This window comes from Aphelocoma coerulescens, chromosome 2, assembly GCF_041296385.1.
Source record: "Aphelocoma coerulescens isolate FSJ_1873_10779 chromosome 2, UR_Acoe_1.0, whole genome shotgun sequence".
NCBI lineage: Eukaryota > Metazoa > Chordata > Aves > Passeriformes > Corvidae > Aphelocoma > Aphelocoma coerulescens.
The window spans coordinates 140,866,394-140,890,669 of record NC_091015.1 but is presented as its reverse complement, the minus strand read 5'-3'; the positions used below and the strand labels follow the sequence as shown (position 1 = coordinate 140,890,669).

Below are 24,276 nucleotides of genomic sequence, written 5' to 3'. Positions count from 1 at the left end.
TTACTTTTAAGCTAGTCTACTCTTCTCATGGGAAAGTGACCTGATAGAAATTCGATGTCAAGTGCAGCATTTGGGCATATGATTTTCTGCTTTTGCAAGATTAAGTTCTTAAAATCACCTTATTTAATGTGTATGGTAATCTTAGAGCAAAATATAAAAGTTGCCTCAGCCAACTTCATTTAACAGGTTTCTATTACGAAGTAAGATGTGTATTGTTTATGTTTAATCCTGTTTCAGTTGAAAACATTTGTGGTTACTTCAGTACTTAAAACTAAAAAACCCACTACTATTTTAGAACTGTGAGAAGAACAGAAACTGCAACTGCATTTCCCAGTTACATTATTACCTGAGCTATCTTAAGCCACTAGAGGATATCCCAGGAAGCACTGCAGAAAATACCATCCAGTATAAACCATGAATACACTCAAACCTTGCACATTAGGCACTGTTACACAGGTCTCTCTCGCCCCACTTGGAGAATTTAAAATATAAACACATATATACTTCAGGAAATAAAAGTCTGTCTTTTAATTACATTGATTACTTTAATTAAGCTTTTTACTTTGATGTGTACTGTTACGAAATAGCTTTCCTAAAGTTAACATTTCTTACACACAAGATCAAAAATCACCAACTAAAAGAAACAATGGCTCTAGCACGTAACTGGCTTTATCATGCCTTCCTTCTAAGTGGCATTGTAACTTGCTGAGGACTCTAAAATAAAGAAAAAAGTTGGCAGCCTATTGAAAGTGTTAACACAATGAGATAAATTTTCATGACAGCATAAAAATTGTGAATTCGGCCATAAAACACTTGAAATCAGAGATGTTATCATCATAACTGAATAATTTCTCAAGCATCATCTATAAGAAAAGCAGAACTAAGAAACCACCCAAGCCTAATTTTAAGTCTGAAAGTATTTTTTCATTTATGTTACACTTGGCTTGTATTTATTCTAATTTTATACGAAAAGCCTGAACAACATAAGGCAATAGTCTTTTCAATCTGAACTCTTTTTGGTTTCACTGTTCACCATGTTCAGGGGTGTTGCTGAGGACTACCTGTAGACATGATGATTATGTGGAAAGATGACAGTATCACTACATGGAAGGAAAGAAATGTGACAGAACAGGAGTCACTATAGAAGACCAACTCAGCGATACCAGAAGAAATGATACAACATGCCTGATCACCTTGTAGTTAAAGAGAAATCTGATGGCAGAGAATCAGCTCCCTGACAGCTTTTGGTCTCCACAGTATCTGACTTTGGTATCCAAGCATGTACATTTAAATTAAGGCTCAGTGTACTCTGCAAAACATTCTAACTCATTTTTTCAAATACACTAAGGTATACCAAGTCCAACTGAGGAGCTGTTTTCACAAAATATGTCACATTTTTCAGAGCATCAGTATTCAGACACTCAATCAAGCAGCAATTTGCATGAAGTACACACATCCAATTGATGAAAATAAAGTATTATATTGAATGTCATATTAACTTTCATCACTCTCCCAGGAAACATGAGTGTGGAAGAGACTTAACTCTCAGGGAATTGGCTCAATAAACTTATATGCCTTAATCTTCCATTTCTATGAGATTAATATAACCTTTAATAACTGTACAAACAAATACTGTTCAGGAGTAAATGTATAGCTACAGCAAATATAAAACCTTAAAAATCTAACCTACCATGGCAATAAAGCGCCCAATGAAACAGAAATATGAAAGATGGTCAGGATTGATTGTTGATGCTGGATTTATCTGCAGGCAATAGTTGCTCTTGCCAGCATATTCAAATAGGCAGTACATAGGGTTCAGTACTTCATGGGAAAGCAAGAAAAACCATTCTCTAAGGAAAAAAAACATGTATACACATAAAAAACCATCAAATACAGATGTTTATCACCATTCCCCTTAGGTAACTAGCAAAATGGTCAAAATATATGCAAACTTTGAAAAATAATATAAACAGTGTTGTATTAGAATCACAGAATTATATATGGTATTATACACTTCTTAAATATAGAAAATTAATTATCAAACCAAATAATGTTAGAAAGTCATAGTTTCCAAAGTTTAGAAATTATAGTTAAGATTTTCACCTTGAATGCACCCTCACAGCACAGGTTTTAGCTGCCTCTCAGTAACATTTTTTTCTTACACAGTCCTTGCCTCAGCTAGTACACAGCATTTACCCTCCTCATGCCTACTTTACTGTCTACAACTCACATCTTTACTCAAAAAAATCACAGATTATTCCATGCTTATTATAAACAATTTAGATAAAACAAAACAAATAAATTGAAACCTCAGAACACCTTATTTGCTTTTCCAGTCTGACAGAAAAATACACACTGAGTTACTGTAGTTTTAACAAATTACCATGCATTGGTTAAGCCTACACAACATGACAGTGTAAAAGTATCTTTTTGCTGAGATTAAATGAATACATGTTTTTCACCACTTCAGTTGTTTTCAACTCAAGTGATCTGAAATAATACCAGAATCTGGTATTTCAGTGTTCAGATAGGTGATTTTTATAATATTCGTTGCTTTACAGTATTTGCAGAGGCCTCAGAGCAGTCATACACACTCAGGAGCTCCGGTATCAGGCACTAAATGTTTGGTACTAAATAACCAGGCTTAGTGACATAAAAAAGCTAAAAGTCTGTCCCATAATAACTTTAGGGACTGAATTCCATTCTGACTGCCTTTCAGCTGTCACATTTAAGAGGCATCTCTTCTATCCCTGTACTTACTCAAGATCAAGGAATAGAAATGAGGTTTGCTGGTATGTTGCTCCTACCAGTGCTGTGAAACTCAAGTCATGGATCATGATTCACAATGATACACTTCCAACACAAAGGCCAAGTAGGAAGAGTAAACAGAGAAAGGCAGCCAGGATCCAATAACCCTAACAGAGCTCCACGTATCTTCCAGTAAGCACAAGAATGTTGTACAGCATTCTAGGCAAGTTTCATAGTGACACAATTACATTAACTACATAGAAGCATCAAATTTAATAGGCATTTAAATTAAAACAAAGTCAGATAACAAGGGAGAAATTAACTATATCAGTCATTAACAAGAAGTTGTGGGAGCAATGCCTTTTTCACATCAGCAGCTAAAACTTGCCACAGGACATAATGTCAGATCGGTCCTGCTACATGCAAGGTAAAAATCTGAAGGAATTTATTCTGCTGAGAGACAGCTGATCTTTATTTGTATTAATGCAGTATTTCATTAGTCAGTACATGAACATTTATTTAGTGTCACTTAAGAATTCTCAGCTCAAGTTACAGTGAGATCCTGGCTGGTTCTCAGGGCCACATACAAAATCTTAGGCAAGACTTAAGTAACTATGAAACTATGAAATTACACTACTTACATATTATTTATTTATTTGTTCTCCTACTTTCTATGATTAACACACTGCAGTTAAATTATTTTAACATCTTTTCTATGGAATACTTCATTTCTATGGAAAAGGCTATGTGAACTGTCCTGGTTCCCATCTTATGCCTGCAGCCCTCACAATAGGGACACCAAACAAACAAAATCCATGCAAAGCAAAAATTGAATTCCTCCCTGCAATCACTCCCCAAAAGCCTATATGATACCGTAATCAGAAGCAAAACACCACATACCCAAAGAAGCTCAACCTTCAGAGGCAAGCTTCCTTACTTATAAATAGTACACGTTTTCACTGAATTCCATTTTAACACAGGAAGCTACATAAAACCAGAACAAAACCAAAACAGAACATTTTTACATTTAAAAAAAAACACAAAACAAAACCAAAACAACATGACAAGAAAAATTCTATCACCTGTAACCTCTTCCAGTTCCCTGGCTCTACAGTAGTACTGAAATTTTTATCCTAGCAGTAACATTTCATTCAAGTAACAGGCAGCAGTAGTCAGTGGTTGTATTCTCTGTGGTCAAGAAATGAAATTTTGTCTGTGTTTTTCTTGTTATCAGATTTTTCCCCTCCAACTTCCAGTTCAGATTCTAGAAAAACTCATACTCCGGCTGTTTCACATTCCAGTGGAGCTGACATGATCTGTTTGCTGTTCCTTCATGCCTGCACTACTCTCCTTTGGTTTTTTTTCCTTTCTGTTCTTATCAGCCCTAATCTGCTGTTTGCTTGCCATTTTTCCAAATAAGCAGAACACTTTATTTTCCCATAGTCCCCAGTTCTAGGAAAATCGAGCTTTCTGATAGAAAGGTTCTGAAATAACTCAGTCTAGAGCAATTAATTTCATTCCAATTTAAACATCACTCTTTGTCAAAGAACTGAACAACTGAGACCATAGTTTTACCAATGTGAAGTTATAACCTGTAAAAATAGCCAGTGCTGCCAGTTCCACCTCCTTAATATATTTAGGAGGACTAAGAAGGTACCTAGGGTCAGACTGCAAGAGAAATCAAGGCTAGAGTGCTATTAAAAAAATAAAAACTATTTAAGCAAATTTCTTTTACCTTGCCAAGCCACCATAATCCAATCCTTCTTCTCCTCTAAATATAACGTATAATCTTCTCCTCAAATCATAGGGTTTTAATGCCATAATCTATTAAAAAAATAAATTAGTAAGTTATAAATTATGCATTGTCACTACATCACTCATTCAAATTTAATTTAATGCTGATACAGAAATGATATATATGTCAAATGTTGCACAAATCTGAAAAGCACATAGACCATCTCATGGAACATGCAATCAATGAAATACACACAAAAATACCAACTTGGATTTAAAATCCTTGAGCAGCAGACTGTTAGCAAGTGGAAGGAATATCTGGAAAGTATTGCTGTATGGGTACCCTGTTCTTACAGTCTTCCTAAGGCAGTCATTATTAAAGGAAAACGGGCAAAAAGGCACTTCATCTGATATATATGATTTTTGGGTTTAGGAAAATCACTTAAAGAAATAATTTAATCCAGAATAAATTCAATATACTTTCATTTATAATATACTTTTTACTTATAGAGAATCCCTGCCAAGAGGTCTTGATGTGGTGACAGCAGCAAGAATTTTCATCATACACTGGCTGCAGATTCTAAGAGCTCAAGCACTGTAAGCTTCAATTACACAGATTTAATCTTTGAAGGATGAAGCAGGACGCCAGTTTTAACTGGAGAAAACAACATATTGTAATGTATCTAAACACACAAATCCAGTGTGGCTGATGCCACAGTAGGTTAAGCTATGGAACTCCACCACAGGAGGCTGTAGATGCAAAAAGTTCACCAGAGGAACACAGACAAGCTCATAGAAGAGAAATCCCTTGAGGATTATTAAAATACTCAGAAACCACTTGAAGCTCAGCTCAAGAAGCATTTCAATTGTAAACAGCTGGAAAATGAAAGATCATATGATAAAAGTATTATATACAATACTTCTGTTCTTACAGTCTTCCCTAAGAAACCCCACTAGCTAATACCAGGGGAAGACTACTGTGCCTGAAGGACCCTTAGTCTGAACTGGCTATGGCCATTTTTGTTGTTCTGCTTTGACTTGATAAACAAACACAATCATTTTTGCAGGCTTACTTGCTGGAAGGAATCCTCAAACAAAGTCTGTCTGGATACATTGATTTTCACATGACTTGGCAGTGCATTGGACTGTAATCATAAGGCAGTAACATTAAAAGGCAGCACATACATACGTAAAAACTCAAATAATTTCAATAAGTAAATAATTACTAAATCAGTACCTGACACAAGTAACGGAAATGAGCAAGTTTCCACCTAAAGCTACGCTCATAAGCAATCTGTGGCCCTTTATTTCTGTAAGGAAACATATTTGAGATACATTAAGCATGCAGACATCAAATAATACTTTCAATTCTAAACAACAGCATGAAGATTTCAAAAATACACAAAAATTGTTATTGTAAGATAGGATCAAATGCAGCTGGTGGTTTGGAATGCCAGTCTTCCTTTCCACCATCCCTCACCCTTTTTTTTGCAAGTCAATTTACCAAACTTGATAGAAAGCTGAAAGATCAAGAGGATATCAAATCCCTATGAAACCTGTAAAAAGTACAAGTCACATAAAGGAGAGACATCTAATTTATCATCTTCACTGAGAAAAGGATTGCTAAGTTAGGCTTTATAAATTTAGCTTCTTCTGGAATTATGCAGGACTTCCTAGTGCAACATTCTACACGCTCATTGAATGACAAGTCATCACCACGTTGTCAGAAGTAAACCCTACCCCATATAAAAGACATTAAGAAAGCTACTATAGGTTGGGTCAATACTTCTAAACAAAATATTCAAAAGAAGATTTGCATGTAAACTTTTTCAGAAGTATTTAGTAGTACTTTGTTTAGACATTACTGTTGCTAGAGTGTGTATCATTATAAGCAATACTCAGAATGATCATTTTCTGTTTCTTAAAAAATGTAACTATTAGTTACATTAGTTCATTATTCAGGTTTACCTCACTTCCCCTCTTTATTAATAAAATTATTACAATCTTGGTATTTCAAAAGTGTATCAAAACTATAGAACATCAGAGCAACAGCAAAGTGTGACATAGATAAAGTCACAATTAAAATTTAAAAATATATTAAATTTATATTACAAAAACTTGTTCATAATTTAGGGTGCAATTCCAGCTAAAAACTGCAGATCATTTTACAGTATGAGAAAAGTTCACTATTAAACTATAACAAGGTAAAACATTCAAAAATATATTTAATTTCTCACTTACACAGAAGATTTCCCAGTACGAGGATCATTGAAGGTGGTGGTTCTTGTATTATGATCAACAAAGTATCTGACACCTTCTCTGGTATATCTGATTTCCCAGCCCTCTGGAAGAGGGTCCTCATTTTGTAAACTGCAAAAGAAATTGCAGGCAGTGCTTTTTCCCCCATATCATGATATAAAATAATTAAGCAAGACCTTTTGTACCTGCACAGTCATTATACACACCTACCCTTGAGTTCGAGGGTCTTCCCACTGTGTTGTCTTTGTGTTGTGATTTACAAAATACACCCGATCATTTGAATCCACTCTCCTTTCTAAGGGGAAAAAAGAAAAAAATCCACTATACAACAACTGCATTCCAAATTTCTGTAACAGCCACCTCCTGAAATCCACAGCTAATTAACTTACCCCAGCCTGGTGGTAAAGGCCCAAGTGGATCATTTTCTGCTGACAACATTGAAGCCTATTTAAAAACAAGAGGACTTCCAGTTAGGCCAAATATTATTCATATTTTTTCTCAGTGTGTTTTAAGATTACCACTAGTCCTGAAGACTATTCATTCTGCAAGAAAAAAGCCCATCATGCCATTTTGAATCTGGTTTTGCAAAGAAACTTAGATTATATGATAATAAAATATGCTTTGCACACTTGTTTCCAACCCAATGTACCCTCCCTCTCCCTTCCTACAGCAGACTTAAGTAGTGGTACAAAGTGTTCATACAAGTTTTGAGGAAGCATGTATCAGCAGATAAGCACAAAGTTCTTGCTTAAGAATATGTTTTACCATAATAAACATCTCCAAGCACAGTGACTACTGCCAGCACAGGGGGTTTTACTTCCTCAATACATGATAACTTCCCTGGATGTTTGGCTATTTTTAAATTCTGTATTTTTTTTTTTTTAATGCAGCTGCATTCATATGTGGATGGGCAAAATTATACCAACATCCAGTAATGCTAAAAGGGAAAAAAAAAGGGATTATGTTATTATGTAAATGCATGCTAAGCTCATAATATACTGTAACCTTGCAGAAGTCCCCAAGTAGCTCCCAAAAATACAAAGCATGGAGAAAAATAAAAACAAAAGGCAGAAATCCCACAGACTATAGGAAATATGCTCTAATTTATAATTAAAAGCATCCACCCCTAAAATTTGTGGACACTAACTTTTAGTGTGTGTGGGTGCAGAATGGAATTTTGATATAGGGGAACCAAGCTGTGTCCAAGCTATGTTTTCTAAAGAGTGTCTTAGGAACTAATACTGCTTTGTATAGCATTTGCAATACAAAAATGTCAAATGAACTTAGGAGCTTACAGCAGCAAATTCAGGCAAAACAAACCTATGATATTTTTTATCTGAAGGAGAAATAGATCAAGGACCAGAATGAAATGCACTAGTTACACTCAAAATTGAGCTGCGTAGTTGTTCCAGCCACCAGCTACTACACGAGAACAGAGAATTATAGTTATTTCAGCAGCAAATGCAGTAAGTCTTTTCTGCTTTAGGAGACTACACAATCACAGTGACCCTCTAACCAAAGACTTCCCTGTGGTGAGTGTAAAAAAAGAATAGTGCACAAAAGCAAAATGCTGTCTGCAGGAGAACTGAATGGTGGCACAATTCAGATACTTCCAACCTTCTTAATGGGTCTGAGGATTTGTGTGTGGCTGCTGGCCACACAGAGCTGTATACTTAACAGAACACACTGAAAGACCAGGGAGATTCACTTCCAAAATGACTATGATAAATTAATCCAGGTAAAATTAAAGTAATTAAAACAACTATACCCCATCTACTTTTCTTTCTTTACATAGTTAAGCTTTGACCACAAAAGATAATTGAAACTTTCTCTAACCAAAAGTATTCATCTACTTTTTCCCAAAAAAATAAAATACAATCTCACTCAAACTGCTATACAGGCAGAGTCCTGGTACATCACCAGAGCATGAAAAGGTAGCTATAGTTTGACCTTAACTATTCTAGAAGAAAAGCACACTAAAGTGAAAACAAAACACTCTTTCTTCAATATAATTTCAATTTTTCCCCCTCAATAAACTGTGAATTCTACCTGTGCAACAGATATAATACTTAGAAAACAGAATTCTAAAGAGATGCAAACAGTCAAGTTTTCTTTTCTCTTCCTTCAAGTATATTCTGTCTCACTAACAAATCCTCATTTAATGATTCTAAGGTCAGATGAGACATTTTAAGAAATGGGTCTGTGGTTTTCAGTAACGGTTATCATTTAATGAAGGAAGTAACATAATTTTAAAAATACATTGTTCCTTGAAGAATAAATCTAGCTCAAAAAAAAAGTCTTGGCATCAGAAAAGAGAGTTTTCTCAGATGTTTTATGCAACTGATCAAAGTACACAAGTACGCAAAGTCAGTCAGCAAGAGGTTTTGGCTCAACATGCTTCAGCTGTGATTCTTGGATTTGCATTAGAAGTTACCAGTGTGTATAAGTACCTGAAGGAGGGTGCAAAAAGGATGGAGCCAGGCTGTTTTCACTGGTTCACAGAGGCAAAACCAGAGGCAATGGGCACACGCTGAAACACAGGGGTGTTCCCTCTAAACATTGGGAAACACTTTTTACTGGGAGGGTGACCAAGCACTGGCAGAGGTTTCCCAGAGGAGTTGTGCAGTCTCCATCCTTGATCTACAAGACATCAGTCCTGCATGGCTGGCTGTAGGTGGCCTTGCCTGAGGAGGGACATTGGACCAAATAATCTTCAGAGGTCCCTTCCAGCCTTGACCATTCTACTTTTCTCTAACTGCATAAAACAAATTGAATTTGATGTACAGCTCCGGGAGTTCAAAAATTAGTGGTGATGCATGTTTCTTCTATTGCTAGTGACAAGATACAATGTCTAATTCAATAATGAGAGGTTGAGAACTTTTAAGTAATGCTGCAGCATCCTTTACTTCAGAGGGGTGTGTGAATAAAGTCCATCAAATTCAAATTAGATCTGCACATGCAGAGTCCTACTCCAATGAAGCTGTTTGAGACTTGTACTTCAATGGTTTCTTCTATAAAACACTCCAGTTTTGCTATAGATGTTACAAAGTCTCTGGGATCAGATAATTTTAAGAAGCCAAGCACAATTCTTAAAGAGTTTAGAGTGACACTGTTTAGAGTGACAGTGACACACAGGCACCATTGATGCACAGGCAACGTCGCTGTTAACACTGAAGAAACAACTATCCTATTTAGCCAGACACAGATGTGAAAATCTGACTCAAGAAATACCCTCTTTGAAGCTACTCAAATTTTCTTCAGGCAGAGGTAAGCAACTATCTGAGAGAAACGGAAAACCATGTAGGAAATTCCAGAGCTGAACCAGATGTACAACCTTCCAAGTAAGCTCAAAGTACAAGAATTGCCACTTGTATTAGTGAAGGACTCCTAATCAGTTAAACAGTTTTGAAGGCTATTTAAAGTTCAAAATGTCCCCTAACAGTGTTTACATTCCTTTTCATTTTAAGGGACTGCTTTAGTTTTACCCCTTCCTACTGGCATTAAAAGTCTTACAAAAATGCAGTACACAAAGCTCCAGTTGGGGAACAAACTCAGAAACTCAGAAGGGAGTACTTTCTGCCTCCAAGGATGATTTTTAACTTTTTTCAAAATAATCAGAATCCAAATTCCTGATGCAAAACATCTTCTAACACATATGATTGAATAGTTGTAAAATCACTTTTTCTAAAGTTAAAAACCAAAAAGTATACCTATACCTCTGTACTGATTTCTAAATTTTGTACACTTTACCGAATAGAGGTATCGTTGGTTGAATTGTTGCATAGCTCCCTGCAGTTGATTCCGTTGAGATTGCCATTGCTCAAAGTTCCTCACTGACTCCATTGTTGGTCGCTGCCACGTTGTTGTTCTGGTGTTGTGGTCCACATAGTAAACTCTCCCACGATCATCAACTCTTCTTTCCCAGCTTTCAAAAAATACAAATGTTAACAGCTAATTGTTTCAATAGTGTTACTAACCAATTTTCTCTTTATGCTAAATTCCTAGGTGGTACTTGAATGAACTACTGGAGTCCCAGGCATGATTTTAATTTCTGAAGGACACAAAAGCACCCCAACTTAATTGGTAGAAGAACAACCACAATGAGCAAACACAGACTTCTAGCAATTGCCTGCTCAGCGCTCTGTCACCTCATTTTTAATTTTGTAAACTCCTGTGACTGCAAGTAATGTTGGCAGATTTCACAGAGAACACTTTGCTGGGAAATCTGAGGCTTAGAACCAGTGCACTACACTCAGTGGTGCCACCTAAATAAAGGCAATCAAATATGCATTATTTCATGCTTAAGTTTCAAAGGAAGAACAAAATACCTTAGTAGCTGTACTTGAACAAGTGATTAAAACTAGTGACATCTCCAGTATCAACATTCCCAGAAAAATAGCTGCAATTAATATAATTAAATGAAAGCCAGAATTTCTTAAAATATGATATAGAATACAGTTTTGATGAGCTGCTGTTTGTTTCCAGCAACAAACAAACAAAAATATAGTACATTTATCATATTTAATTCAAAAAAGTCTACATTACCCAGGAGGTAAGGGCTGTGGTCTTTCCCATGTTGTAGTTCGTGTGTTGTGATCAACATAATAGGTTCTACCATGAGGATCCTTTCTTTGCTCCCACCTTCAAGACAAAGAGACTTGCACATAAGTCAAGGTGAAAATACTTCCTAGGGACTTCCCACTAAGACAAAAAAGTACCTTGGCATTGAATGAAAATACCGTGGTCCAAAACCCATTCTAGGACAGGAAAGAAAATTCACACCAGAATACATATCAGTTACTTCCTATTGAACTGATACCACCAAAAAGACTTCTTTAAAGGACTTGGCACATAATGAGCATACATCAATAGTCACAAGCATTTTCCTATTATATTTAACCTGAGAACAAAGTCAATTAATTATGTGCTCAATGCTTGAACACTAAAACAACCTCACTCCGAAAGTGCTTAGAGATGCATTCTTTGGATTTCCAAGTTCATGCCTCTCAAAAAATGAGAGTGTTTACATTTTGAAGCTCTGTTCCCTATATCCAACAAACAGTATCTTTCAGAGTGAACCTTAAGTGTGTGCTATCAGATGGCTTTCCTGTGTTTCTATTTCCTATCCTGGTAAATGCTGTATCTGATATCCTGGGGATTACTTCTTTTTGCAAAACAACCTTAGATTGAAAATGGAGCTAGGACCTAACATTATCAACAGCTGAAGTTTCATGATGCTGAGAACTACTATAATGCAATAAAAGTACTTATAAATGGAGAGGAAACCAGGATAAACATTAGGTGAAAAGCTGAAGTGCTTGTCTGCAGTTGATATATATTTGCTTTTCTTACATAAATACTTAATTAGCTCCTAAAAATGTAGGCAGAACACCTGGCCTGCTATTCATAGGATTGGATGTGCATTTCCTCACTATTGCAGAGCATTGTACAAAACTACAAAAGTTTTTCTGCAATTCAAGAGGTTATATGTTAAGATTTCAATAAGAGAAGAAAGGAGCAGCAACATTTTACAGAGTTCCTAGGTCTCAACATAATGGAGACTCAATTAGGCAGGGGGGTGATAAGAGTGGGAGGGGAGAGGAAGGAGGGGGGGTGGGGAACCACCAAATAGAAACCCCACAGAAACATGATCAGGGAATGATGAAGAAATGCAGTTGGCCGTAGTGTGCACTATGCCTGGAACTCATGACCCTGTCCTCAGTGGGAAAGCATGTAATTAATTTAAAAAAAGAATGTGTGGAAGAATTCCCACCTATAAGGACAGAGCAATTGAAAATTAAATACTAAGTAACTCTTCCAGAATTTATATAAAATACTTCTATCTTTTTAAATGTTTGTTTTCATGTTTATCTAACTGCAGAAACTCAAGTGATGTGTCACTAATAACTTACTGAACCTTCTTCACAGGGGGCAGGTATAAGACAAGCTCTCTGAAAGATCAGCTACAATGACACAAGGTATATACACTTTGGGTTAGGAAACAGTTTCTGTGACCAGAAAATGCTAAAATAGTCAATATTTAAAACATTATGGAAATGTCAGTATTTCTAATTTGAACTGAAGGTATCTTTTCACCCCAACATGAAAGCATGTATAAAAAATGTTAAGATCTATCTTATGTATATATATTTGAGCATGTACTGTATTTTCCTTTAATGTCCAAGCAGATTTTTAATTTTGTATTTAAGACTACTAAAGCAGTTTCTAACAATCTAGTAGAATTAAAATATTCTAGCTATTCTTAGCATATACATACATACACATCAAATCTTATTTTTAACTGTAACATTACTGAACTCATTCTTACGCAGCAAGCACATCCAAGCATTTATATACTAATAATTTTCACTTCTCTGTGCTTTGGTCCTTTACTACATTCTCATAGCTTAAGAAACAAAGGAGTAACAAATTACAGCTCAAGTTTGAAAATATCAAATTAAAAGTCTTCACGTCCATAATGCCCAGAAGCTTGTCTGTTAAGATCACAATACCGTATCAGCACATCAGTTATCAGTTGTTACTTTCTGGGACAAGAGTAGCCAGTTATAGCAGCAGTACAAATCCCATTTTAGATCAAACAACCCCATCTCAGTCAGTTGACCTGCATTTGACAATCCCTGTATAGAATTAAGTTTCTGCTTCTTTATATGCACATTTAGATGACACAAAATGATAGCATTAAAAGCAAAACACCATACCCTGGTGGCAAAGGCTCTGTACTGGCACTACCAGGCTGCTGTCTTACAGGTTCTGCAGATGCACTTGGCGTGGAGGAGGACTCCCTTGGCTTTGCTGCATCTGCTGCTATACTGTTTCGAGCATTAGGCTGAGCACAGTCTGTTGCAGCTGCAGGTTCTAGTCCAACAGACACAACAGGTAATGCAGAAGCATGGCTTTCAGAGCAACTAGCTGCTTCTGTTGCTGACTGAGGTTCTGCTGTATCATTAGTGCAATCTGCTGAAGACACAGGAGCTTCGACTGAACCCATCGGAGCCTCGGAGACAGAAGAATTACCAGCTTCAGGTGCAGGGGCAGATGACTCGCCATTAACTGAGAAATGGAAGAAAAAGTGATTACTCTATGAGATTCGCAAAACTAAGAGGCATTTCTTACAGGTAATTTCTTTCCTTTTTCAGAGCTGAGGTACAGAACCCTACAATTAACTCTAAACCTGTGTGTGACTTGGAAAAAAAATCCCCCTCCAAAGGAGGGATTAAAATATAAAAACTATTATTGGCTAACACAACTTACATAGATCAATGAATGAAGAAAATTACTTCAGAATCACAAAGTAAATCTATTCTATCTTTTAAAGAAAATATAAATGTCATCAAACTCAAGCAAGCACAATCTCGTAAAAAGTTCAAAGCAGGCATGGATTTAGCAGGCAAAGGGCGCTAAGAAGGCTTTATTAGTCCCAAACCCACTTGGCCAACAATACACCAATCATCTGCCGTGCTTAACGGAACAGTATCTCAGCAGGACAAGATCTTGTCTTAGGCAAGACAAGACATCAGGTACAGCAGTCTGTAGGACACCCATTAAAAGTCAAGGCCCTATAAAAAGTAGTGCAACATCATTCAGCACTTTCATTTTCTGCACCACTAATCAACATCATACAGTGACAATTCTATTTATACTTAGCAGCTTGTACCTGTTTTAGAGTTGGAACAATTTTCTACAGGACTAAGGATATGCAACAATCTTCAAGCAATTTTCTTACCTTACAGCTTATTATCACTTTACCATGCTAAGGGCTGAAACCAACACAATTTTATACTCTTGACTCTTAACCTTAGTGATACACATTTGCAAAATTTAACCCTACACTAGTGCCTGTAAAATGTTGCTTCATTATTTTAAAGGGGTCATTGTTTAATTCTGTCATCAGGAATGAATTTAAATTAGCAAGTCAGTTTCTTTAAGGAATTACCACTGCACCATATGAATTTTCTTGATATGCATAATGATAAGCATGACTTTACAGGCAACAGATTTTTAAGTTTTGTAAAGACACTACTGTTTCAACACAACTTTTCCAGGGTAACACATCACTGCTTCCAGATGGCACAAAAGAAATTAACTACATTAAGACATATCAAGACATTTTATATTGTTTCAGCATGACATGAAAACTACCAACAATTTGATCAAGTTCCTCAAATTTCTCCTTAAAGCAGCAACAACTTAACTTACACAGGAAAAAAGCCAACTGAAATTTCAACTTCCATTAAAAAAATTCAACTTATTCGCATGAAAGACTGAATAAGATTACATAATAAAGTTAGAAGCAAAATAATGAACAAATCATCTGCTCTATTAGTAAGTTCATCTCCAAAGAGACCTATAAAACATTACAACAGATGATTACTTCACCCGTTTTGCCTAAAACAGCAATTATGGCAACATGACATAAAATTACAATCCTACTAAGCACAACAGTGGGAAAGAAAGTGTCATCAAAAAATGCTGGAGACCTGTTTTATGCCTTGCCATAAAAACATCTTCACCAACTGGTAGAGTACTTGACTACTGCTATATCAATGCCTCAGTGCAAGCTCAGTGATGATTTCATCAATATTACCATTTGAACAAATCAATTATTTTTCAATTCTTCTATCTTAATACAGATTTCAAATGGATCTCTCTGCTGTTGAAGAAAAAGGGAGCAATGTCTTAATAATATATATGCCCTCTAGCCTTGAGCTGAAAAGAGAGGGGAATCAAATTAAAGTTCTCCAAATAGAGAAAAGATTCAGAGGCAGCCTAATTTAATTATTACCTTTTAAAGTTCATAATTGTTTCTGTTATCTTCCAACCATACCAACATTTTCCACTCTATTACAGAGAGTTTGACAATCTCAGTTCTACTATTTAGTAGCAACTTGCCTATTTCTATTTACAGTTGTCTTTTCTCTCTGCCATCACTGTAATCTCTCTCAAACAGCTGAGAAAACACAAAGTGCTTAGAAAGCACAGACATTATTAGATGCCAGAGGAACAAAAATCAAAAAACACTTTCTTCTCACTAGTTTCACTGTACAAAAAGTGAACTGTAGTCAGAATCAATGTTTTTGTGTTTAAGAGGAAAATGAAATTCAGTATCTGCCACTACCTGTTTTTAAATAGAATTTTTGAAAAAACTGAAGGCATGGAGAGTCTGCAACACATCTCGACTCAGAGTACAGCAGTTCCCTGTCTAAATCAGATTTATGTAATGTCAGGAAAAACTTAACCACAGTTACTCAAATTAATTGTGAAAGAAATCTGATTTTTCCTCCAGACAATCAGGAATATAGTTTCATCATCTGGGACAGAAAAATCGAAGATTTTGGACACTTTAATCTTTCTTCATCAGAGAAAAGAACTGATGATAAAGTGTGAAACTCAGTATATTTAAGAATGGGTCTACTGCAGAAAAATTTACAAGAGTGGACACACAAGATTATAAATTCAAGCCTAGAAACATCCTTTAAGTATTTCTGAAATCTGTATAGACTGTATAGAAAAAGTAGCTCAACTTCAGATACAACTAGATAAAGAAGGCTTATGGAACACGTTCCCATAACTCTCCCATTCTTACCAGTGCTGTTGACAGGCTGAGCTTCAAGTGGTTTTGGTACTGGGGTATTTTTGGGTCTGGCTGCAACATGATTAGGAGATGGTGAGCTGTCTCCATTAACAGCTTCTACACAGAATGTATTCTGTATCACAGAGTTGGAAGGTACTTGATTGTCTATCCCATTAGAAATGTCACAAGGAGATCTTGGTAAAAATAAAAGATGATTTTAGGTTACTACAAGCAACATGTTAAACAGTTATGCAACTAAACTAAATCCTACACTAAACCATGCTATAGAAACAAATAAAGAAATGGTGGTAAATTAACAACTGTTTATAGCATGGTGCTTGCAGCCTAGATAATTGTCTTGGTCTTGCACTTGACTGTTAAGAAAAAGGCAAGAATCAGTTTTGAGGATTTCAGATACTTAAAACAGGTAAGAGTTTATATTTTCACTTTCTCTTTACTTTTAATGACATATTAGAATTGAATTGAACAGACTGATACACCTGCTGCATCTTCCGAAGCGGCCTTAGGGACCCTGCCAAAGTGCAGCTATGAGCAGGAAAGCTTTTTCTCTCATTAAGCAAGAGGAAGAACTGGTTTTGTTAGTCATATCACTAAAAATACTCGTAACATAAGAGAGCAACAAAATTCTCCCTCAGTAAAAGGAAAATAAGATGAGCTTCTCTATGCACTGGCAGGATGGGACATTGTGAGGACAAATAGACATAGGCAGCTCTGTGTTTACAAGGCCACATGGAAATAAATGCAGTTTAAGGGCTTGTGAATGGAAAGTTTTGTTCAGTTACAGTGGTACACTGGTTTTTTACTTAAATCTCTTTCAGAATGCTTAAAGCCGTCTACCAGAGACACATATTTTGATAATTACACTCAATGCCAACTCCTTCTCAAGGAGTAGAGGCTAAATATTGAAGTTAAACAGATGACAAAAATGTGAGGTTAGAAGTCCAACTTTGTGGAGTAAGAAAGGAAGAAGCAGCATTTCCATCCTACCTTATCCAACTCCAAAGGAGCAGTATAAACAGAGAATTGAGGTATTATCCCTTTTCAACTCTGGACTACAAACTCAATTTGCCTCCGAAAGGCATGCAGAGAAGCTACCTTAAAGCTGTTCTTCATCTCTTAATTTTAAAACTGTAAATCAAAATTTCTGGATAGTTGTGTGGAAAACTGCAGTAAATTAAAATATCAATATCAAGAGCAGGATCCCAGTAAGAGACATTATCTCCAGCAACAACAGCTGAATGAAAACTAATTATTGTTACTACTGTTTCAAAATGATATGCAGATGTGTTTCAAACCACTTTTAGCAGTCCCAAACCTTTCTAAGGAAAAAAAAGCAGAAGCAACTTTTTATTCTCACTCCCTCATCTTGAGCACCCATCAGGGAAGAGAGACAAACATCCATATGTTCAAAAAAATAATCAAGTCAAGCATACAAGGACAAATGTGTCCCTGTCACTCAAATGCCTAGCAACTGGATTTTTTTTCACTCCAGTGAGTGTCAATAACTTAAGCAGAAATGGGTTCACACAAGGTAACTGAGCAGACCAATAACATTAAATTGATCTGAATTGACCTGTTTGTCTTACTAGTGATGAGGGGGCAAAAAATCTATTCCTACTTCTCTCCAGCCAGTCCTTGAGCAGGCATAATGGTTGAGAAGCCAAGAACGAAGCTCTAAATTGGTCCCAATGTCTTTTTCTTGCCACTTCAGGAGGAAACAGGCCTTGGCCTCAGTGTTACAAATACTACTTGTGAAACTCAATACAAGTCTCTTAAGTTCCTTATCACGACCTTAAGAAGGCTGAGGAGGAAGTAATTCAGGCTTTCTTTTCCTTTTCCTTCTGTTCAGGTGCTGCATTGCAAAAAGCTGGTAGACATTAATAGAAATGGTTCTTAAGCAGACAAAGGAAATAAATGGAATGAGTAAGTAAAAATACACTGAGCCACTGCTCCTCTAATTTCTGCTGCAGCACTTAATAGATTTCCAATCAGTTGAACTAAATTATGTAATTGTCAAGCAAATCATGTTTCTAAAACCTGTGGCAACATAATTTAGACCTCAGAGACTGAAATCTCTCACCTTCAAAACCATTAAAATAAATTTAAAAAAAAAAACAGAAAAAAACCACACCAAAACACAAACAACCCAAACATTTCAACTGATAAATTTGCTAATATACCTCATATGGCACAAAACACAAAAATAAATTCCAACCTGGATGAACTTCTTGCTGAAGCATCTCTGCTTTCATGTACAGCCCCGCCATTTTGCTGAACTTCTACTGAACAGTAAGAAACAAATTCAACAGAAATATTCTATTATATCTGTTTGAAATCTTAATCCAAATGTTATCATTGACTTAATTATTTTAACTTACTGGTTGCTGATGAACTGAGATTTGTAAGAGATTCTTGTTCAACAACCAAACCATCTAGCACAACTGTCAGTTCACCTGTTTGCACCATGCCACTCTTGTTTTCCAAAGAGAGTTTCAACTGTTCTTTTACCTTCTCCACTAAAAATGGAGTTGGGGTGGGTAGGGGAAGAGAAGGAAAGAAGGGGTAAAGGAGAGATTAAATTCTAAATAATATTAAAAGAGACCTTCAACACACAAACGTGACATATGCATTTAGTTCTACAAAACTGAACATGCGAGATACTCAAATCAATGCAAAAATCACTATGGAGCTGTGTATATTTACAGCTGCTGTGGGTAAATGCACACTTTGTTTTAAAAATGAACTGTCTGTTTACATAGTATACTCTATAGGTATGCTAAAGAATCCATGCGGATTCAGTACTTTGTTGTTAATGATTTCCCAGGTCTGTCATTTCCCTTAAGCCCTTTGGAAATTACACACTACTTACATAACATGTGATGGCTTAAAAGTCAAACAACTTCTGAACCACACATCCAAATATTATAAGTCACTGGGAACCTCATTTTACAACCAGGGCTTATATTCATTTCCCATAGCACCTTCCAAAACTGATTCTAAAAGACCACGGAAAAAAACATCTCTTTGAGGAAGAAGTAAATGCAAAGACTGCATAGAGTACTCCCTCAATTTTAAAACTATTTTTAGTAAATCCTTACTAGCATTTTCATAGATTGCAGCTCCAAGGATTAAACAGTAAGAGAGGATGCCTCAGGTAACCGAAAGTTAAATCAGAAACTATTTTCACTGAAATAAAATTTGAGATAACTAATGGTGCAGTAAAAATATTCAATCTGACTGACAAGCAATACACGCATTTGTAGAGAGACATACATAATCCAGAGGTAAAATATGCTGGGGATGCTACATAATTCTCTCTAAATCAACTACTACCAGTACAACAGTTAAAGCTACATGTCATAAATCCAAACACAGTCCGCTAAGAGTTCACATTAATCTGGTTAAAATGGTTAAGACCTTCTAGTGTTTGTGCTCTCAGATTAAAAGATCAGTTTTTTAAGATAGGCCATCATATTTCCCTCCATATGATAGCATCCCAAGTTAAATTTAAACTGGGCACTTCTATGCATTAAACTAGGATTTCCATTTTTTCTTCATTCTTAACATGTATCATAAGTGAAAAATAAACATGAAAACAGGGGAGGCTACCATAATCTACTGCCAGATACACCCAAGCTATTACTTGAAAGAGCAGGTTTGACAGCGTAGTTGGGCAGCAGTTCCCAGCAGAAACACACTGCTATACTACAATGCATTTTAAAGGACTTTAAATCTCTGGAGCAAGCACAAAGCTCCTAAATCTACAGGATTACTGATTTAGCAATCTGCATTTTGCAAAAGAGTACTACCTCAAAGAAGAGAAAAGAAGAAACTAGCCTACCACTGAATTGTTTAATTAGCACATTCATAATTTTTGTAAAGGGTGGTTGGTTTAACTTCTGCTATTTTAACAGGTTATCTTCCTAAAGCAGATCAACTGTTGGCTGTAGTTCAACTGAGCTGGCAAGAAAACAAAAAATTGTGGGCAGCAATTTAATACTGGTGGTGTTTTGCAGAAAAAGTAAACTCATTAATTCTAAAGTTTCTGCATTTAGAGGACTTCTCATTCCATATTCATCAGCAAAGAGCCTTTCAAGTGCTTCATTTTACAATAGGTATCAATAACTAAATGCATGAAGGAAACCAATCAGATTATTCTACCAGTGAATTCTTAGATAATCCAGTAAGTGTCAAACTACTGACTTGCCCAAATACAAAACATTGCACATAAATTATTTTTGGTGCAATGTACAGCAAACTCAGTCAACCATTCCCTGAAAGAATCTGTCAAGTTGTTAGGTCCTACCTCCCCTGGATCTAATAAAATATTAACTATTTTGTTAGAAATAGCTAAAATAATAATTACTTTTTTGGGGCTAACATTATTATAACACAGTTTCTTCAGATACAGTTTTCTTATTTAAGAAGAAAATTTTCTGCTTAACTATGAAATTTACTGCTGAATTATTATAATACTGTTGAAGAAGCCCCACTTAATTTTGGATTCTGTTCCACTTTTCTGTAAGACTCAGAAAAATTTAGCTTTTTTTTTTTTTTTTGGCTCTCCTTTCCCCCCCACACCCTTCTAAACAGACACCTCAGGTTTGTGTATATAACTTGTGAGAGAGGTTAAGATTGGTTTAGCTGGAATTCTATTGCTACTCTGGAATGGAATTTAAAGTGTGGATTCACCATCTTGTTGTACTAAAGAAAAAAAATTTCTAAAGCAAATTAGATATATCCTATTAAAAATATTTAATACTAGAAGTTACTTAGAACAAACAATCTCTAATGTACTAAAAGGCAGATCACAATTGTTTCATTAATCAGTGTTTTCTATTGCTCTCTGGGCAGCTAAATTATGAGGGACAAATATCCAGCCTTTCTATTAGTGACTCCAGAGAAGGAAAACATGAAAAATTACATGGCTTTTCCGAAAGTTTAACTTTTTTTTTTTTTTGGTTACCAAATCTAAAACAGATCATCTACCAAATTAGTTACCAGCTTGCTACAAAACATTGTATTTAATCACTTCTGCTTTTACTTAATTTTCAGCAACTCATACTCTACTGTTTGTTTCAAAAGTATTATATCCCATTGTTACATTTAAATTGTTCTCAATAGCACAGACATCTCTAGAAGCGAAAAGTAAAGACATCAACTAAAAGCCAGTTGTAATTACATGCATAGTTAGTAGCTCGTTGCCAGTTTGATACACAGATTAGTAATTATAATTCTACTTTATTCAAAATATCCTTCATGACAACTTACATTTTCTATTGTGTACTTCCAAAGCTTGTTTCAAGTCTACAGTGGCTCTTCCTAATAACGCATCTGCTTTTAAAGTGTGATGGCTCCACACTCTAAATTCCAGCGTAGTCTGTGGAGTCACATTCCTGCATATAAAATACATTTAAAAAAAATATACATACAGATTTTAAAGAATTTGTTCTTGTTATTAGGAGTACTTGAACTTCATTTACCTTCTTGTATTTCTTGATACTATTGAAGTGAAATTCTGTATTGCAAGAGGAAATTTTTAACTAAGAGCTGTGAACACTATGATATTTACACTTAGGATCAAACTTAAAGTGAATTACTATGATAGCATAAGGAATTTGTGAAGTATCAGAATAACCCACACTAAGCTCAAATCTCAGTTATATAAAACATATCTTTATTTATGAAAGGCATATTTCCCCTATTCCTCCAGAGTTCTACCTAAAAGCTTACATTACTAAATGTGGAGAAAAAGGTGGGAAGTATGCTTGCCTGCCACTAAAAAAGAAAAATACTAAATATTTTTTAAAAAGGAAAAAGCAATGAAGCATCTATTTGCAAGCAGGAAGAACCCACTTAAGAGGTGTCAGCTTGCCACGAAAGTGTCGATAAACATTTTTTTGTGAATCCACAAATATATATAAAACCATAAGGCATACTCTCAGAAAACAGAGGGGAAAAATCAAATGATGAAGCTAAAGCAAAAATTGGAAGCAAGCAGAAAGGTAAAGGACTCACTTGCAGTAATATTATGACAAGCTTTGGCATTGACCTCTCCCTTGCTAAAGCTATGCTAGGTCCTGGAGAATAAGTTTTGTAGTACAGGGTCTAGTACTGCAAGGGTGCTCTTGACTGTGAAAAATGGGAGTAGAAGTACTTTATTGCAAAAAGTCAAAGGCTACATATCCATCAGAATTGACCTAATATATACAGAAAGTTATGTCAGCAATGCTGAAAATAATAATAAAAACAATCCCCACCCTCCCAACAACAGGACTAGAGCTCTACAGTCACTTGAACATGTTGGACAAGGTGGACCATTTTTCCTGAAACACAAGCAAATATATTTTTGTATTTTGAATAGGCTGCCTTTTAAGGGAGGTCTTAGTAGAAGAGCAACAAAGTAAAGGAAAAAATCCCCAATACCTACACACACAAAATATATTGCTGCCCCATGGAAGTGAGGGGAATTTGGTAAGCCAGAGAGTTCACCTAATGTCAAATACCATTCCAATAGCCAGAGGAAGAGGGGACCAGAATATCTTAAACATATTTATAAGGGTAAGACCCTAAGTTAGCAATACTCACTACAAAATGAGTCTGCCTTTACCATGCATTGCAAATTGCCCCATTTCTATCAGATCACCAAATCCTGCCAAATCAAACCCACCTCCTCAACAGAAACTCGAGTCTCTGTGAATATACCGATAGCTCTGTACTTGTTCTAGTTCTTGATCCTGGAAATCATCCTCAGGTCCCAGACTATGTTATTCTCTTCTGCAACATTGCAAAGGGCTAGTAAGTTCACTAAACCTGAAATACCAAGAAATGAGGCACAGGAATACCCTACTTGCTTCAGACCAGGTCTGGAGTAAGTAAGTGCTCCCAAGCAGAGTTTCCCAAAGATGTACCACTCCCCACTCTCCAGCACTGTTAGTTACTGGAATCTAGCATGGTTCCTGCTACTACCAAACCCAGCTATTGCACATCAGATGCCGTGAAATGTACTGGCCCAGGCTCAATGCCACTTGATAGGAGCTATGCTGTTTCCAGACCCAAGTCTAAACCAATACAATCTTGCTTGTGAATAAAGCATTCTAACCAAGTGTTCTTGCCAGTTCTTCATGAAGTCCTATTCAGGTATATCTACACCCCTAGCACACTTAAGCCAAACTAAACTACAAGAAGATTAAAATGGTCAAATATCAGGGTAAGTTGCAGGGTCACTTTGCAGTTTTTGTGTGCACATCCCTTCACTGGGAAATTCAAAGGAAGAAGTGACCTTCCTCATAACTATTACTTATCCAGCTGAGACTTTAAAAAGTTGAGAATTACATGGTTACAATTAGTAACTTTCTATGAAGGTGTGCTAAAAACAGTGCTAACAAATACCAAGACTATACCATGTACAGCCACGGTATGCAAGTAATACACTCAGTAGGAAAAAAATATTCTCAAAATGTTGTAAGGATTCAGAAAAAAAATCATTTGAGATAAATACCAACTTATGTCTGCATTTAGACATCAACAGCCAGAGCAAACTATGTAGGCAGCCAAGCTTACTAAATATTTGCCTGCCATGTCTGTCTAATAAATAGTATCAAACAACCAAAAAATCTACTTACACTGTCAGCTGCTCATCCCATTTGGGATTTGAAGAACTACTTGATTTTGCTGTTTTCTTAATTTCTCCATCTGCAGTTAATTCCGTGTAGAAAGTTGTTCCAAACCAATTCTTTTTCCGTTTCAGTTTGGCACTAGAAACTAATAAAATACATTGCTTTATCTATAACAGCACACTGTTGCTGAAAAACAGAAAATGTACTGCCTACACACTGTATGAAATAGATTGCATGGCAATGTTGTTCCTTCTCTACTTCCACTGAACAGAAAGAAGTGAATGCAAAAATGGTAGCTTTTAG

At 35.9% G+C, this 24,276-nt stretch overlaps 1 protein-coding gene across 6 annotated transcripts in view; it reads right to left on the bottom strand.

Annotated features, from left to right (window-relative positions):
- WWP1 (WW domain containing E3 ubiquitin protein ligase 1) overlaps window positions 1-24,276 on the bottom strand; it is a 58,375-nt gene that overhangs the window by 8,281 nt on the left and 25,818 nt on the right. For 2 of the 6 annotated variants that reach the window (XM_069005041.1, XM_069005042.1), the window contains exons 3-17: window positions 23,980-24,118; window positions 21,626-21,750; window positions 18,733-18,870; window positions 18,570-18,636; window positions 16,346-16,527; window positions 13,461-13,812; window positions 11,287-11,382; window positions 10,492-10,666; window positions 7,131-7,185; window positions 6,952-7,036; window positions 6,724-6,852; window positions 5,720-5,792; window positions 5,556-5,627; window positions 4,484-4,572; window positions 1,691-1,850 (exon numbers count right to left, since the gene is read on the bottom strand). In XM_069005041.1, coding sequence (XP_068861142.1) covers window positions 1,691-1,850; window positions 4,484-4,572; window positions 5,556-5,627; window positions 5,720-5,792; window positions 6,724-6,852; window positions 6,952-7,036; window positions 7,131-7,185; window positions 10,492-10,666; window positions 11,287-11,382; window positions 13,461-13,812; window positions 16,346-16,527; window positions 18,570-18,636; window positions 18,733-18,870; window positions 21,626-21,750; window positions 23,980-24,118 — 1,937 coding nt within the window. Of the gene's footprint in view, window positions 1-1,690; window positions 1,851-4,483; window positions 4,573-5,555; window positions 5,628-5,719; window positions 5,793-6,723; window positions 6,853-6,951; window positions 7,037-7,130; window positions 7,186-10,491; window positions 10,667-11,286; window positions 11,383-13,460; window positions 13,813-16,345; window positions 16,528-18,569; window positions 18,637-18,732; window positions 18,871-21,625; window positions 21,751-23,024; window positions 23,124-23,979; window positions 24,119-24,276 lie in introns of those variants that run through there. The other 4 variants (XM_069005043.1, XM_069005044.1, XM_069005045.1 and 1 more) reach the window with 4 other exon arrangements.